At 47.7% G+C, this 12,989-nt stretch overlaps 1 protein-coding gene across 3 annotated transcripts in view; it reads right to left on the bottom strand.

The window, feature by feature from the left end:
• Window positions 1–12,700, bottom strand: part of LOC104555574 (collagen alpha-1(XIII) chain) — a 56,544-nt gene extending 43,844 nt beyond the window's left edge. For 2 of the 3 annotated variants that reach the window (XM_062001289.1, XM_062001290.1), the window contains exons 1-10: window positions 12,671–12,700; window positions 12,050–12,076; window positions 10,308–10,358; window positions 6,545–6,580; window positions 4,907–4,933; window positions 3,834–3,860; window positions 2,742–2,768; window positions 2,612–2,638; window positions 2,316–2,342; window positions 161–217 (exon numbers count right to left, since the gene is read on the bottom strand). In XM_062001289.1, the coding sequence (XP_061857273.1) occupies window positions 161–217; window positions 2,316–2,342; window positions 2,612–2,638; window positions 2,742–2,768; window positions 3,834–3,860; window positions 4,907–4,933; window positions 6,545–6,580; window positions 10,308–10,358; window positions 12,050–12,076; window positions 12,671–12,691 (327 nt within the window). In that variant the 5' untranslated portion in view covers window positions 12,692–12,700. The remainder of the gene's footprint in view (window positions 1–160; window positions 218–2,315; window positions 2,343–2,611; window positions 2,639–2,741; window positions 2,769–3,833; window positions 3,861–4,906; window positions 4,934–6,544; window positions 6,581–10,307; window positions 10,359–12,049; window positions 12,077–12,670) is intronic. The other variant, XM_062001291.1, reaches the window with a different exon arrangement.
• Window positions 12,701–12,989: the final 289 nt, after the last annotated feature.

The following is a 12,989-nucleotide window of genomic DNA, read 5'->3' as shown; positions in this document are numbered from 1 at the left end:
AGCTTAGAGAAGAAACCTGAAGTCTCTTCCACCCAGCTCCTGCTCTGCCCTCTCTGTCTCCCAGTGGCAAGCTTTTTTTCAGAAAGCAGCGTGCAATATTGGATCCACATCCTCGTGCTTTGCATCAGAACTGGGTCCCGTCAGATTGTTACCCACAAACCTTCAGCGTAAGGATCTGGTTAGAGCGCAGGGCTGCAAGGGTGGTACTTAGGTATTCCTGGGGGACAGTGAAGACACACGACACAAATAGGGGTCAGTTAGACACACGGCATTTCTGAGAGCAGACGGACCATGGCTGGTCCTCCATTTCCCTGAGCTGAGTGTCCCTCCCCAGGGTGGTGCTTGGGGACAGCTCGAAAGGCCAGCTCACATCAGATGGGTAGCCCCATACCTGGGCTTGTCCCTCATAGCAGTGCAGGCCATACAGACTTGTACAGAAAAAAAAAAAAGAAAAAAGAGCCAAGGCATACATCCTAACCCTACATTTCCTTCCTAAGAAAAGAAAGATGAAGCAAAACTGAAACAACATCCCTGTTTTTTCAGGATCCTGGTTTTCATTTCCTTGCTGAGAACAGCTGGCAAAGGACCTTGTCAACCATTAAAGCAAAAACAAACCACAATCCAGTCAAATGTGTAGCACCTTTACAACAAGGTTCATCCTAATTTTCAGTCTGGAAGGGAGGGAACTGCACCTCTGTTAGCTCATTTGTGTCTCTGGCTCCCTGAACTTGCAATCTGTGACCAGATCCTTGAGGACAACCCACCCTTGAGCTCATCTGAGGCCAGTCACCCTTCCCATGAGCATGTATCTACCTTGGAATCACTCATGGACTTTTTAAAATGTTGAGCTTGCTGCCTCATGAGACCAGAAGTACTTCCATGAGAGCCAAGGAAACGTTGCTAGGCTTTGCTGGGATGGGAGACTTTGTACCCACCCCTTTCTCGCTGTCACGTCCCTGCAGCACTTCACCCCAGGGTGCCTACAACCCTGACCCACCAAACCAGCCTGTCTTTGTCCCAGGTCTGAGCTCAGGCTACTCCCAGTGATGCGTAATCACATCTCTGTTTCCCAGTGTTGCTTCAAGTCCTGTTGCTGCTTTTCACCTTGAGCACTGAGGACAGCCGGAGCCAAGGGCTGTAACAGGAGCCCAGGACACCACTAGCTGCGGTGAACATTGTCAGCTTCTTTTTAACATAACAATCTAGTGAGCTGCCTGGCCTAAATAAACACAGCTAACTGTCTATTATTGTACCAGGAGTGGCAAATACCTACTGCCCCCTTCTCCCTTGCTGCCAGCCCAGCTCTCCCATGCCTGAGCTCTCTGCCCTGCCTCTGCTGCTCAGAGCATCCAGGGCTCTGTTTCCTCGGGGCCAGGGACCAGAGCCCAACTAATTGTCCAGAGGCCCGTCAAAAATAAACAGAAAGCCTTTAAGCCTGTCTCCCTGTACACCCAGATTACAAATTCCAGTCACTTCATATGATGTTGTTCCAATGCATTTCCAATGGATTTTCAGCACTCCAGTTGTTTTTAGAGCTGTTTAAATTTTATCGCTGTAATCCCCTCAAACGCCACTATGTACTTGGCTGTGGTACCTGGCAGCAAGGCCAGGACAAAGAGGCAAGTGGGGCAACATCATGGATTTTGTTGAATGGTTACTGGCATCAACCCTCCCTCCCTGCCTCTTCTTTGCAAGCAGAAAGCCCACCAGGCTGCAGGACCAGCGTGAGGACTAGCTCACCAGGGACCAGCCAGAGTACTGTGGCCAGGGTTGGTAAGGATTACTTTTGAGTAGGGAGCACAACCCCTCCTCTTGCCTCTATGCAGGGTTGTGACCAGCAAGGGAGAAGAGAGGAATGATGACAGCATTTCCCCAAGGTCTGCAGACCCCACACTGTCCCTGGCCACACAACCATAGCAGTGCCTGTGGGAGCAGGACAGAGCTGGTGCAGCAGCACCAGCTGTGTTAAGTGATTTCTACTCCTCCAGAAACTCCAGGTTTCCCTGGGCTTTGGGAGGAGGACACAGACCTTTCCCACTCCAGCACAGAGCATGGGAGGGTCTCCAGGAAGCAGCAGTAGCTGTGGAGGTCAGCTGCAGTGGGCTGGAACCGACCGGAGAACCAATATCCCTCCTGGAAAACCTTATCTACTGCTCTTCTGCGAAACACATCAATCAGCCAGCGCTGCCCTTGGGGCCCAGATGACGCAGCTCATTAATGAAACGATCTATATTTCCAACAAAAAGTCATTCAGATGAAGGAGGATTAACAAGCAGGAAAACACAGGACACACCATGATAGCAGTAATGACTTACCCTGTGTGGGTACTCTGCACACTGACCCTGTGAAAGAAGGGGATTAAGAGTTTAAACCACAAGCAGAAGAGAACCAAAACAAGTACATGGGGTCAGATCTGGAAGGTGTAAATCACTGTGACTCTCTTGAATTCTGTGCACTATGTCAATTTGTAGCTGACAAGCATCCTGCCTCTGGTCCTCTCTCCCCAGACCCTCTGTTCTTGCTGTGTTTCTCAGCTGCTCAAACTGAGCAGCACCGAGTCCTTTCCCCACTCACTTTTTACATTTTCAAATGCCTCTCCCCTTAAAATTACCTTTTCTCCTTTTTGTCCTGGCGGTCCCTGTAAAAGAGATTTTAAAAGCCCTCAGTAAATGAAGGAGTTCAGTTCATGCGAGGGGAAAGGGATTAGGAGGAGATGCAATTGCAAGAGATGGGATACTTACGGGTTGTCCCCTGGGACCTGCAGCACCCTTTAAAGGAACAGAGTGGTGAATGTGAGATGGGTTCACTTTTACAGTGACAAGAAGACAAAACCTCTCAGTGTATGCAGTAGGTGGAAACTCAGCTTTTAAAAACAATTGAGCAGAAAATTCCCAAGAGACATCTGTGTTCCCTTTGTTACTCTGAAGGAGTGAAAATGTGCACATGTTCTTGCTGTATCATGGGGGAGAATTATTGAAAGGAGACGGGGAACAATCATCAGGAAAACACATCCTTATTGTTCCCAGGACCCCAGTTGACAGCACATCTCGGTCAACACACTGGGATCGAACCAGAAGCAGCCAGAACTGAAGCCTGAGCTACAACTGCCTGAGCTCACATTGTGCAACAGGGGGATGTCGGCGGGAAGGGGGGATCTTCAACATGTGCTTGCCAGAGGGTTATACTGACACTCAGGCTCAAAAAACAGGAATAGCTGAAGAAAACATTCAGTATTTCAGACAGTGAAGGTGACTAGAGAGCTGCTAGCTTGGCATACTCTTGTTTGGGGATGTCATCATCAGAGATGCCGAGAGGAACAAGACCCCATGTGAGTTTCCATCAAGCGCAGTTTATCATTTTCAACCAAGAGTGTTTTAGTATGATGCCCAAATGAAACAGAGCTTCAAAAGTGGGGGGAAAATGTAATACAAAAAATATGCTTTTTGTTGTTGTTGTTAGATAAGTTGAAAGCTGCCAGATGGGTTTTCAGAAATCTTTCCATCAACTTTTACTTCTGCTATGAAGCCAACCACGAGAAATGTCAGCTCCCAGAGTATATTTAAAGAACATAATTGCTAACTGCAAGGAAAACATCTCCCATGCGTAAGTAGAGAGTTGCTGTTGTGACATGATGAATCTGATAGCCATAATGTAAAAATTATAGACGTGCTCCCACAACTGCCATTATGAAGTTACAGAATTAGGGACGCTGCTAGTGCATTAGCAGAACTAAGATTGTTACCCTGCCTATAAGCTCGTTTCCAGCTGAGAGGCAATGTCACTTCAACCCATCACCCACAGACAAACATATATACAACATATATTTTTTTTACCATCTCCCCCTTCTGTCCAGGATGACCCTGCAAAAGAAAGAAAATATGCATCAGCTACAGTCTCCAGAAGATGTTGACTTAACCCACTTAGCCTTTGCCTTGGGAGATGCCTGCAGTTACTATACCTTGCCAAGGGAGATGCAACACCGTGCATGTGGAGCTCTGCTCACAGACCTAACAGGACATTGTTCCCTGGTACTCAAAATGCTGACAATGAAGCTCTGGAGGATGAATACAGGGTGCAAAGGCTCTGAGGGCAGAGCTGGGACATGGTTAAACCAACCTTGGGCTGGCAGAGCGACTTCAGCTACATGCAGTGCCCTGTGCCTTGCTGGGCCAGCTCATGTGTGTCCCTCCAGTTCTTCATGACAAAAACAGGGTCCTGCTGTAGGCAATTAGGGGCCAGAGGTATGAGCTACCAGCTCCTTCTCCATTACAGCACGGAAAGGGGAAGTGTGATGGGGAATGTGATTAAGCGGCTGCCTGGAAGTATGGGTTTCCTGTCGGTTGGGTTCATAGGGAAGTAGCTGTATTTGTGCCTAGCTCTCTGACAGATGGGAAGAACTTAGTGCTCTCTCTACTACAATGCTGACTATAAAGAAGCTCTATGGACATCCTGGAGTCCTCTCCTCTTTTACCACAATTCTTTGCAGCACAGCAGTGCAGAGAAAGAAGCTGTAGGGTCAACTAATAATGAAGCTGTCGGCTGCCTGAAGCAGAGGGCTGGTGCCTAGGGGACCTGCTCTGTCTGTCTGACTCAGGGTGGGAGTGCCTGCTAAGGCTTTCCCTGCAGCAGATGTGCTGTTGCACTTCTGAAGTGTGATTTTACAGATTTGCCTAGAAAGGAAGTGGCCACACTCTGCCTTCCCTAATCTCCAGACTCCTGCATCTCCCCCAAGGCATCTGCGGTATCCTTCTGCCTGCCAGCCTTCTATTTTTCTTTTAATCCATGCATGTGCATGACATTGATAAATAATCCTCTTTAAAACATACCCTGTCACATGGAGGCTGGCAGGACAGTGGGACCTAGCAGGAGGCAGGGCAGAAAGCCTTGGGGGAAGCTGTTTGCTTACCGGTTTGCCGTCCAAGCCAATCGGGCCCTGAAATATAAATGGAGAAATGGTGAGAAAGGCTTTCTCTGAGTGTCTGTTCACCTGCCCCAGCAAGAACTGTGTGTTGCAAGACTGCACAGACTGGGGAAAAGACACAAAAGTGATGCGACACACTTTGCCCTGGCAAGTCCTTAACCCACCGGGTCCTAGCCCAGCTTCGCCACTGCATATGCAGGGACCTGCTCACTGTCAGCCCATTTCAGCAGCAACACTGGACACGAAAGGGAAGGGAAGGGAAGGGAAGGGAAGGGAAGGGAAGGGAAGGGAAGGGAAGGGAAGGGAAGGGAAGGGAAGGGAAGGGAAGGGAAGGGAAGGGAAGGGAAGGGAAGGGAAGGGAAGGGAAGGGAAGGGAAGGGAAGGGAAGGGAAGGGAAGGGAAGGATTCACAGGCAATTTGCAAGAAAACCCTCAGCATTTCCAAATCTGCAGGATCCTGCAAACTAGTTGCAAATCAGCAGTTTTCTGACTTAGATTTAAAAGGGCATTCACCTTTGGGGGAAAAGGAATTTTTGCAAATGATAGAATAATGCAAATGTCCCAGGGAAGAGGTGACATACAGCTCAGCAGCGTGTTGAAGGTACTGGCTGATGAGAAACAGGCTCCTCGGAGCACTGTCCCACCCAGCACTTTCTCATGAGCTGGGCTGATTTGTTTTCTGCTCCTCCAAAAGCCAAAGACCACAAAGGCCTGGAGAGATCTGCTTCTCCTCAGCCCAGGGGCAGCTCACAGCCCCCCTTTTTGCAAGGGGCAGAGCCTCAGAGCCCAGTCAGACAGCTCAGAAGCTGCCAATTCCTCCCATTTTCCAGGCGTGAGAGCCTCCCCCGCAGACTTGCTCTGGCACATGGTATGTCCTGGAGCAGCAGCTGAGCTGCCTGGCGGGAGCAGGGATACAGGGGGTGTTTGTGTTTGCCTTAGGCTTCCTAGTCGTCCAGTATAAATGCCTAAGAATAAATAGGAACCATTTGAGTTCTCCAGCAGCCTCAACACTTCAGAGAGTGTTGCCAGCAACCGTAGGACTGAAATGAAATTTGCTTTGTCCTCTCCTGGGCTTGTTTTCTGTTCCCTTGCCCATCTGTAACAGTGTTGGAGAAGAATTCCCAGTCATGCCTTTTGTCCTTTGCCTTTGACATGACCAGGGTGTGCAGCCTAGCCTGGTCCCCAGCTGACCTGCATCATGCAGGGCCCCATTTGGATCACAGGCGCTTGCTGCTATTGCAATATCACCTAAAGAAAGGCTCAATTAAGATTGGAATTTCATCTACCTAGGGGTTATTTTCTTTGTTTGGGGGTATTTCTGAGGATGGTTTTCTTTTACTGAATAGATCTGGCTTCAACTATGTTATTTTTTACACTTGGGGTTTTTTTCACATTCATTTCCTTTTGGAGTTGTGTGGTTTGGTTTTTTTTTCCCCCCCAAATATCTTCTAAAAAAAAAAGAGAAAAGAAAAGAAAAACAAATGAAGAAAAAAACCCCCTTTTTCCCAGTGATATCAGATTAGGTCCTTGGTTTCAAACAAAAACTCTCAGATACAGCAAGCACTACTGAGGCTTCCTAGTAATATTGCACACCCATACCTCATAAATTAGCAGTTGTACTTACCGGGAATCCAGGAAAACCTCTTGTTCCAGGCTGTCCCTGGGAAGGACGAAACAGAGACAGCGGTTTAGAGCAACTGAGGTGGAATTTCTTGGAATCTAAGTCCTTTCTACAGAGTCTTTCCTTCAGCCTCTGCCCTTTTATTCTGCAACTCTCTGAAGAGATACCCAAGACCCAGAATCCCTCCAAAGGGAAAGTGTCTTGGGAAGGAGGGGAAATCTCTCATCCCCAATCCAATTTGTACAGGGCCAAGAAAATGCTGGAGTAGGTCCAGTTTGGACTGCAAGCAGTTTCCTTGAAGTTTCTACACTAATTAAATGGGTGTCCCTAGCCCATATGCTAGGCTTTTGGAGTATATTCCAGAGGCTGAGCTCATTTTATGGCAATTCTTGCTGCCATAAACCGGAGACGCTTAATGCAGAGTGTTGCTCTATTCAAGACAAACCTTGCAGGTCATTGGTGTCTAAATACAGCCATCCCTCTTCTCCTCCTCCCCTAATCTCATGTCTCAGTGCATTCATTTTCCTCACAAATAATTCTGGAGAAGAGATGATTTTCTGTTTCTTTTTTTTTCTTTCCTTTGAGAGCTATGAGAAAATTAAGTTAGGTCAAGTGATGAGAGGAACATGAGCACCAAGTCCTTTCCTCGTCTCTTTCTGCCTAGACAGTGTGGGTTACCAGTTTGGGATCAGGTGTATCAAACACTGGCTTGGGATGTGTTTGGCATCTTCTTAATCATCCACTTAAAAACATTGAAATAAAATGTCCTGGTTGTTTTTTTTATTTAGTTCTTCAGTTTCTGGGACCTGTGACATTCCAAATCACAGTCACCTTAGATTTGTGGGTATCCAGTAAACACACCACTTTAGGATTCTTGATTCTCAATTTCCTGAAAACCGTGTGAGCCAAGTCAGGCAGAAACATGGACCAGACTTCAGCAGATCTGGAAGCACACCCATGTAGATGGAAGCAGCAGGATGAGGTAAATCCTGTACCATGCTCATCAAGTGACCACTGCAGCATCTTGCCTTCCCTGAAAGCAGTGCTATGATGCCAAAAAACCTAGGCTGCTTCTGTGTTTTTGTGCTTCATTTTGGGGAAGCAAATGCTTTCTTAAGCAATCTGAGACACCACGATTGAGACTGAGTCCCGCAGCGGTTTCCTGAGTATGAACAAGGGATTGCTACACACAGGTGGGTACATCTTTGCCTTAACCAGAGCAATCCTGTGTGGTGCTGAGAGAAGGGAAGGGGAAAGAGGGGATGGCCCTGCTGGGCTGTGAGGCTGAGGTGTGCCACAGTGAAGCAACAATAATCCCTTGGGAGAAAATGCAGACACACATTTGCAAGGAAATGCTGCCTCCCATTATCTGCAGAGAGACTCAGTGAAGGTTTACCCCTTCAAAGACTAGGGCCAAATAAACTCTTTGCAGAGTTTAAGGCATGCCCCTACCACAAAATGCCTCATGTTGCATGGAGCAGTTCTGGTTTTATACACAATACTAGCAGGCCCTATCCACATCTGCACTGTTTTTTCAGTTCTGCAAAGTTGAACTTGGTCAGCTTTGCTTTGCAAGATACATATAAAACCACCTGGTCCCGTTGGCCAGTGACCAGGAGGGAAGATAGGCTATAAATTAAAGGATCTGTCCACCACTGGTTTCTGAAAAGGCAAGAAGCAAGAAGAGCCTCGCCGCAATTCATTAATTTTGGTTCCCTGTTGGACACAAAGTGCTAAAAAAAGAATTAGGGAGAAAACCTGGAAATGGTGCAGTTTGGCTTCCTCTGTAGACTACAGACTGCTGCCTCTTTCTCCTCAGAGAACAGCAGAGTGATTTGCATGGTATCAGGCCAAAACAACAGTTCAGCAGCGAGCGATTCCAAGAGACTGTTTTTGTTGGGTGGTTGTTTTTCCTTGTCTTCTTTTTCAAATGTTGATCATATGAAGTATGTCATCCCAGGAGCTGCCAAATCATGGAGACCGTCTGTTTCTGCCACTATCAGCACACTGTCCCTCTCTGGCCAGAAGTTAAGCAGCTCTGGGCTTGAGTGAAAACTTTAACCTCCAAACAAAAATCTGGAAACAATTTGTCATCCCACGTCTTTCTGAGTAGCCCCTTGGCTGGGGTTTGTCTTCAGTGCTCAGCCATCCTTTCGACCTATCACCAGCTCCCCGGGAAACTGGATCGTCTTCACGGTAGGCTTTGGGGGTGGAAGTGTGGAGCTGTGCCAGTCCTGGAACCTTGAGGCTCTAACTGGTGTAGGCAAAAGCCCATCTAAATTTTCTACTGCTTTGGAGATGAAACGTGTTCTGTGCTTTCCCAAGCAGCAGCAAAAGCAACAAGGCAAAGCAGCAGCTCCGAAGCAGACCTTAAACACTGTCCTGCAACCAGGCATGCGTCCTTCAAGAAAACAGCAGTGCCTTTCTGTTTGCAAGACCTAAAGTGGCAGAAACTTGTGGATTTTATCTCCAATTACTACATTGAGCTATCTAGAAGACTGAGAGCTATAGCTTGTGAGAAATGGCAAAAGTGATGGGCTATTTACCCTCTAAAAACTGCTGTTTGTGGAGCAGGGTGGTCTCACTGAGAGTTTGGCATGGAGGTATCAGCCCTTTCTCATCACCTGGCCATGTGGCCAGGGACCATCTGCTGGGTATAAAACACTTGGGGAGACCCGTTTGTGTCCTGGGCTTTGGCTCTGTCACTTCTCAAACTCCAGTGTGCTGGGCAGGTGCTCCTGGGAATTGGAAAAGCTGTTTCTTATTAGAAACACTCATGATGGGGCTTTTGGAAAGTTAATTGGAAAGCCAGATGCAGCCAAGTGTTTGCACTGCCTAGGTCTCTCTCACTTGACCTCTGCTGTGAAACAAAAGTTGCTGGCGGCCCATCCTCTCTGCAGGTCAAGGACGGTGCTCTTCACAGGTTAATCAAAATCGGAAGTGCCCACTGGGAGGGACAGAAATGAGTCTCTGGGTCTTTTTTCATGGAAATCTCCAGTGGAGGCTGTGCAGGGATAGAGTGGAGAGGACTGGCTGCAGCTGCACAAAAGCAGAGGATTGATGGCTGAACCACAGTGCAAGAAACATTCAGCATTTAGGGCACCTAAATGCTCCAGCCCTTCATGTTGGTCTTTTTTTATGAACCTATCCTTGCAAAAAGCTTTGTCACACTGACTCATTGCAACTTGCAGGGACTTCTTTGCTGGAAGAGGTGCAAAAACCTGCCTATCCTTTCCTCAGCTCCCCAGCCAGATAAGGGACTTTCCAGATAACCACAACTGTGCTGTCAAAGAGTTTACAAGATTTTAGGTACTCAACAAAGACCTCTGAACAACTCTGAATAACCAATCTTTGCAAGTTCTCCAGTCACCAGCTTAGCTCTGACCCTGTTCTTCTGCAAAATCAGAGGGTTTGTCTTCTGCTAGTGAAACCAAAGGCTGAAATCAGCCAGGCAAAGGGCATATTTTCTCCAAAAGTGGTAACAGCATTGTTGCAAGAAATAAATATGTTTTGTCCTTTTAAATAAAGAAATATGGTTTCCTTGCAAGTCAAGGCTTCCTCATTTGTTCTGATGTACAAGCTGTAATTTCATTATATATAGTATATAATAGCAGTATAAAACCAAGCCTGGCTTAGCATGGGAACCACATTATATGGGGTTTTTGGTCTCTCTAGCTGATGTTGTGTCTTACTGTCCCTCCTAAATCTCTCCCTGTAACTTGCCCACATCCTGCATCAGCCAGAAATAGAGTGAAAAGGCACTTACGGGTGGACCACGGGGCCCGATGATGGACATGCCCGCTTCTCCTGGAGCACCCTGCGGAGAGACAAGGCAGGGGCAACGGAGTGAGAAAAGGAGCAGAGGAAAATACAAAGGCAATTATATTCCCATCAAGACCAAGGGCTTTTCAAGGCATGAGACCTTCATGGCTGATGGGACAGCTGCCGTTTTGGCCTCCGCCAGCTCTTGCCCCACATTTTGGGAGAAAAGATGTCATTTGGAGCTACTCAGACGTGCCAGAAAACGGAAGCTGCACAGCAAGGAAAGCTATAAACATATAAACCACTTTCTGGCAAAACAGAGGTTCAGCCTCATTACAAGTATGAAAGATGGCCTGAAACCCTTGCTGTTTCCTTTCTGTGAGTTCAGGAGAACTGTGTTCTGCAGAAGAAAGAAAAGAAAAAGGGATGTGCTGGGCTCCAAGGAAACAGGAGCTGCAGGCAGCTCACTGGCTCCCACCAGAAATGCCTCACTTGTGTGCTTCTCAACCCAGTTGCGATGTCAATGAAAACAGGAAAGTCCTTGCTGGCAAACAAAAAAGCTGCCTCTCCAGCTCCTAGCCACTCACAATGGGTGATGGGCAGGACACGTCCCTGTCTTTGGAAAACATGGGGTATTTCTGAGAAGCAATTCCAGAAGTGCACAGGGTGAGCTTTGGGATAGAGCATCGCATAAACCAAGCAGCCTGTGAGCAAGCAGAGCTCTCTGCAAAACAATGCTTGGGCCTGCCAAGAACCTAGGACCCTTATGGAGCACTTTAGCGAAGCACAGACAATTAAGAGTCACCTTTCCCTTGTTTGTTTGCACCGATCTGCTGTCCCTTTGTGTTGAAAGCTTTGGCCAGAAAGAAATACAAGGACACACAGAAAAAAGCAGGATGGCTTCAAGTGGTGAAATCTTGGTCTGTTAGGTAATGTTGGTTGGCTCGAATGAGCAAGCAAGCAAGGAAGGAGAATCTCTCTCCTACCTTGCCTTTCCTTGTTGTGTTTTTCTTGCTATCTCCTATGAAAAGGAGCAAATGGGCCTGGTAAGATAGTCCATGGATGACCCCTCTATTCATCCCTTTCTGAGTTTGTACACAGTTATTCACACACCCCAAACACCTCCACTTTATTGTTCTCATGCATGGGAGGTACTCATAGGTCTGAGAGAAAAACCTTAATGCTGAAATGTTGAACACTTCAAACCAGCAGAGTGCTTTGCAAACTACCATTTCTTGGAGGTACAAAATTTGCTGCATGGCAGTTTGTAAGATGGTGTCCCACAGACTTCAACTACATCATCAGTTTTCCTTAGGAGGAAGAGGTCCCACCCCATCACAAACAGGGGCATGAGGTGCCATTTTCTTCCTTGCTACAGGTTGCACCAGGTATTGGGCTAATGTGGGAGGTGGAGAGAAGTTGTGGGTTGATTAGGGCAAGTGGAACTGCCAGTGGGGAAGAAACTCAATGGTTAAAACCCAGGAAGCCTTGAGGGGAGCCATGTGTGTGCCCATTGGCTCTTATGCTGTTAGTAAATTGTCATAAACAAGAAATGCAGCGTCTTTGGAGGCTAAGTGGCCTGGAAGGAATTTGGGAGATAAACTCACACTGCAGAAGAAGAGCGGGCAGGGCGGGGAGGCAAAAGCCCAAAGCTTTTGGTATTAGCCATGACTGTGACTGGGAGGTTTGGGCTGGCCCTAGAGGAGGACAGATAAGGATGCTATGGCCTGCAAGGAGCTGACTCACCTTCTCTCCAGGTTGCCCTTTCAGTCCCTGGGTCAGTGGCACCCATCACAGCCACATGCAAGAGGATGGAGGGGAGAGAGAGAGAAAGAGAGACAGAGACAAATACACGCATCAGTGGCAAGGGCACACTCTCCCACCCCAAAACCTTGGCTATGGGGCTGGGATCAGAAGGGTGGCCTCAGCTCCTGTCCCAGCCTTCTTCCTCATCCTCACCCTGGGATATCCAAGCAAAGAGCAGCTCCAAAATACAGTGCTCAGCCAGGCAGAGGATGGCTCCCTTTGTTCAGGGCAGCTATTCAGCAAGGGCAGCTGCTGGTGGCAGGCAGGGATGTGTGTTAGCAAGGCCATGGTTAGAAAGCCCAGCTGGTGGTGGGGGGATGGTGAATCACAGGAGGGCTCGAGCAATACGGTCACAGGGATGGAAACACCCCCCAGTACGTACACAGTTTGCAGGGTTGGCTGCCCTCCTGTAAAAAACAGAGCCCTCCAGGTGTGGGGTTCAGGAAGGGCAGCTTTGCTCATGATGACACCCACCAAGTATCATCCCAAAAGCCCTCCCAAAATCCTGTGAGTTGGAAAAGGATGGGGAGGACAAGGCACATAGAAGAGGTTTTGACTTACCGGCCGCCCAGGGATCCCCATTGAGCCTTTGTCTCCCTGGAAATTAAGGTAAAATCAGAGGTAATTAGAAAATGGCCAAAAGCAATGTTATAAAACAGCACAAATGAGCCACACCACGGATGTGCCTAGGGATTTGGAGAGAAAGTGTATTTGTGTGTGCCCAAACCTGTCTTTAAGAACACGTATAAGTCACCAGTTCTCTTGTGTGTATGACAAACCGGCACACCTCACAGTAGAAGTTACAGATCACAATTTAAGCAGCAAAAGAAGGCCAAGAGTTTTCAGCCTAACAAAATATAATCCCAATTTCCAGCACTTC

The sequence above is a fragment of the Colius striatus genome, chromosome 8 (genome assembly GCF_028858725.1).
Source record: "Colius striatus isolate bColStr4 chromosome 8, bColStr4.1.hap1, whole genome shotgun sequence".
NCBI lineage: Eukaryota > Metazoa > Chordata > Aves > Coliiformes > Coliidae > Colius > Colius striatus.
This window is presented reverse-complemented; position numbering and strand designations above follow the sequence as displayed.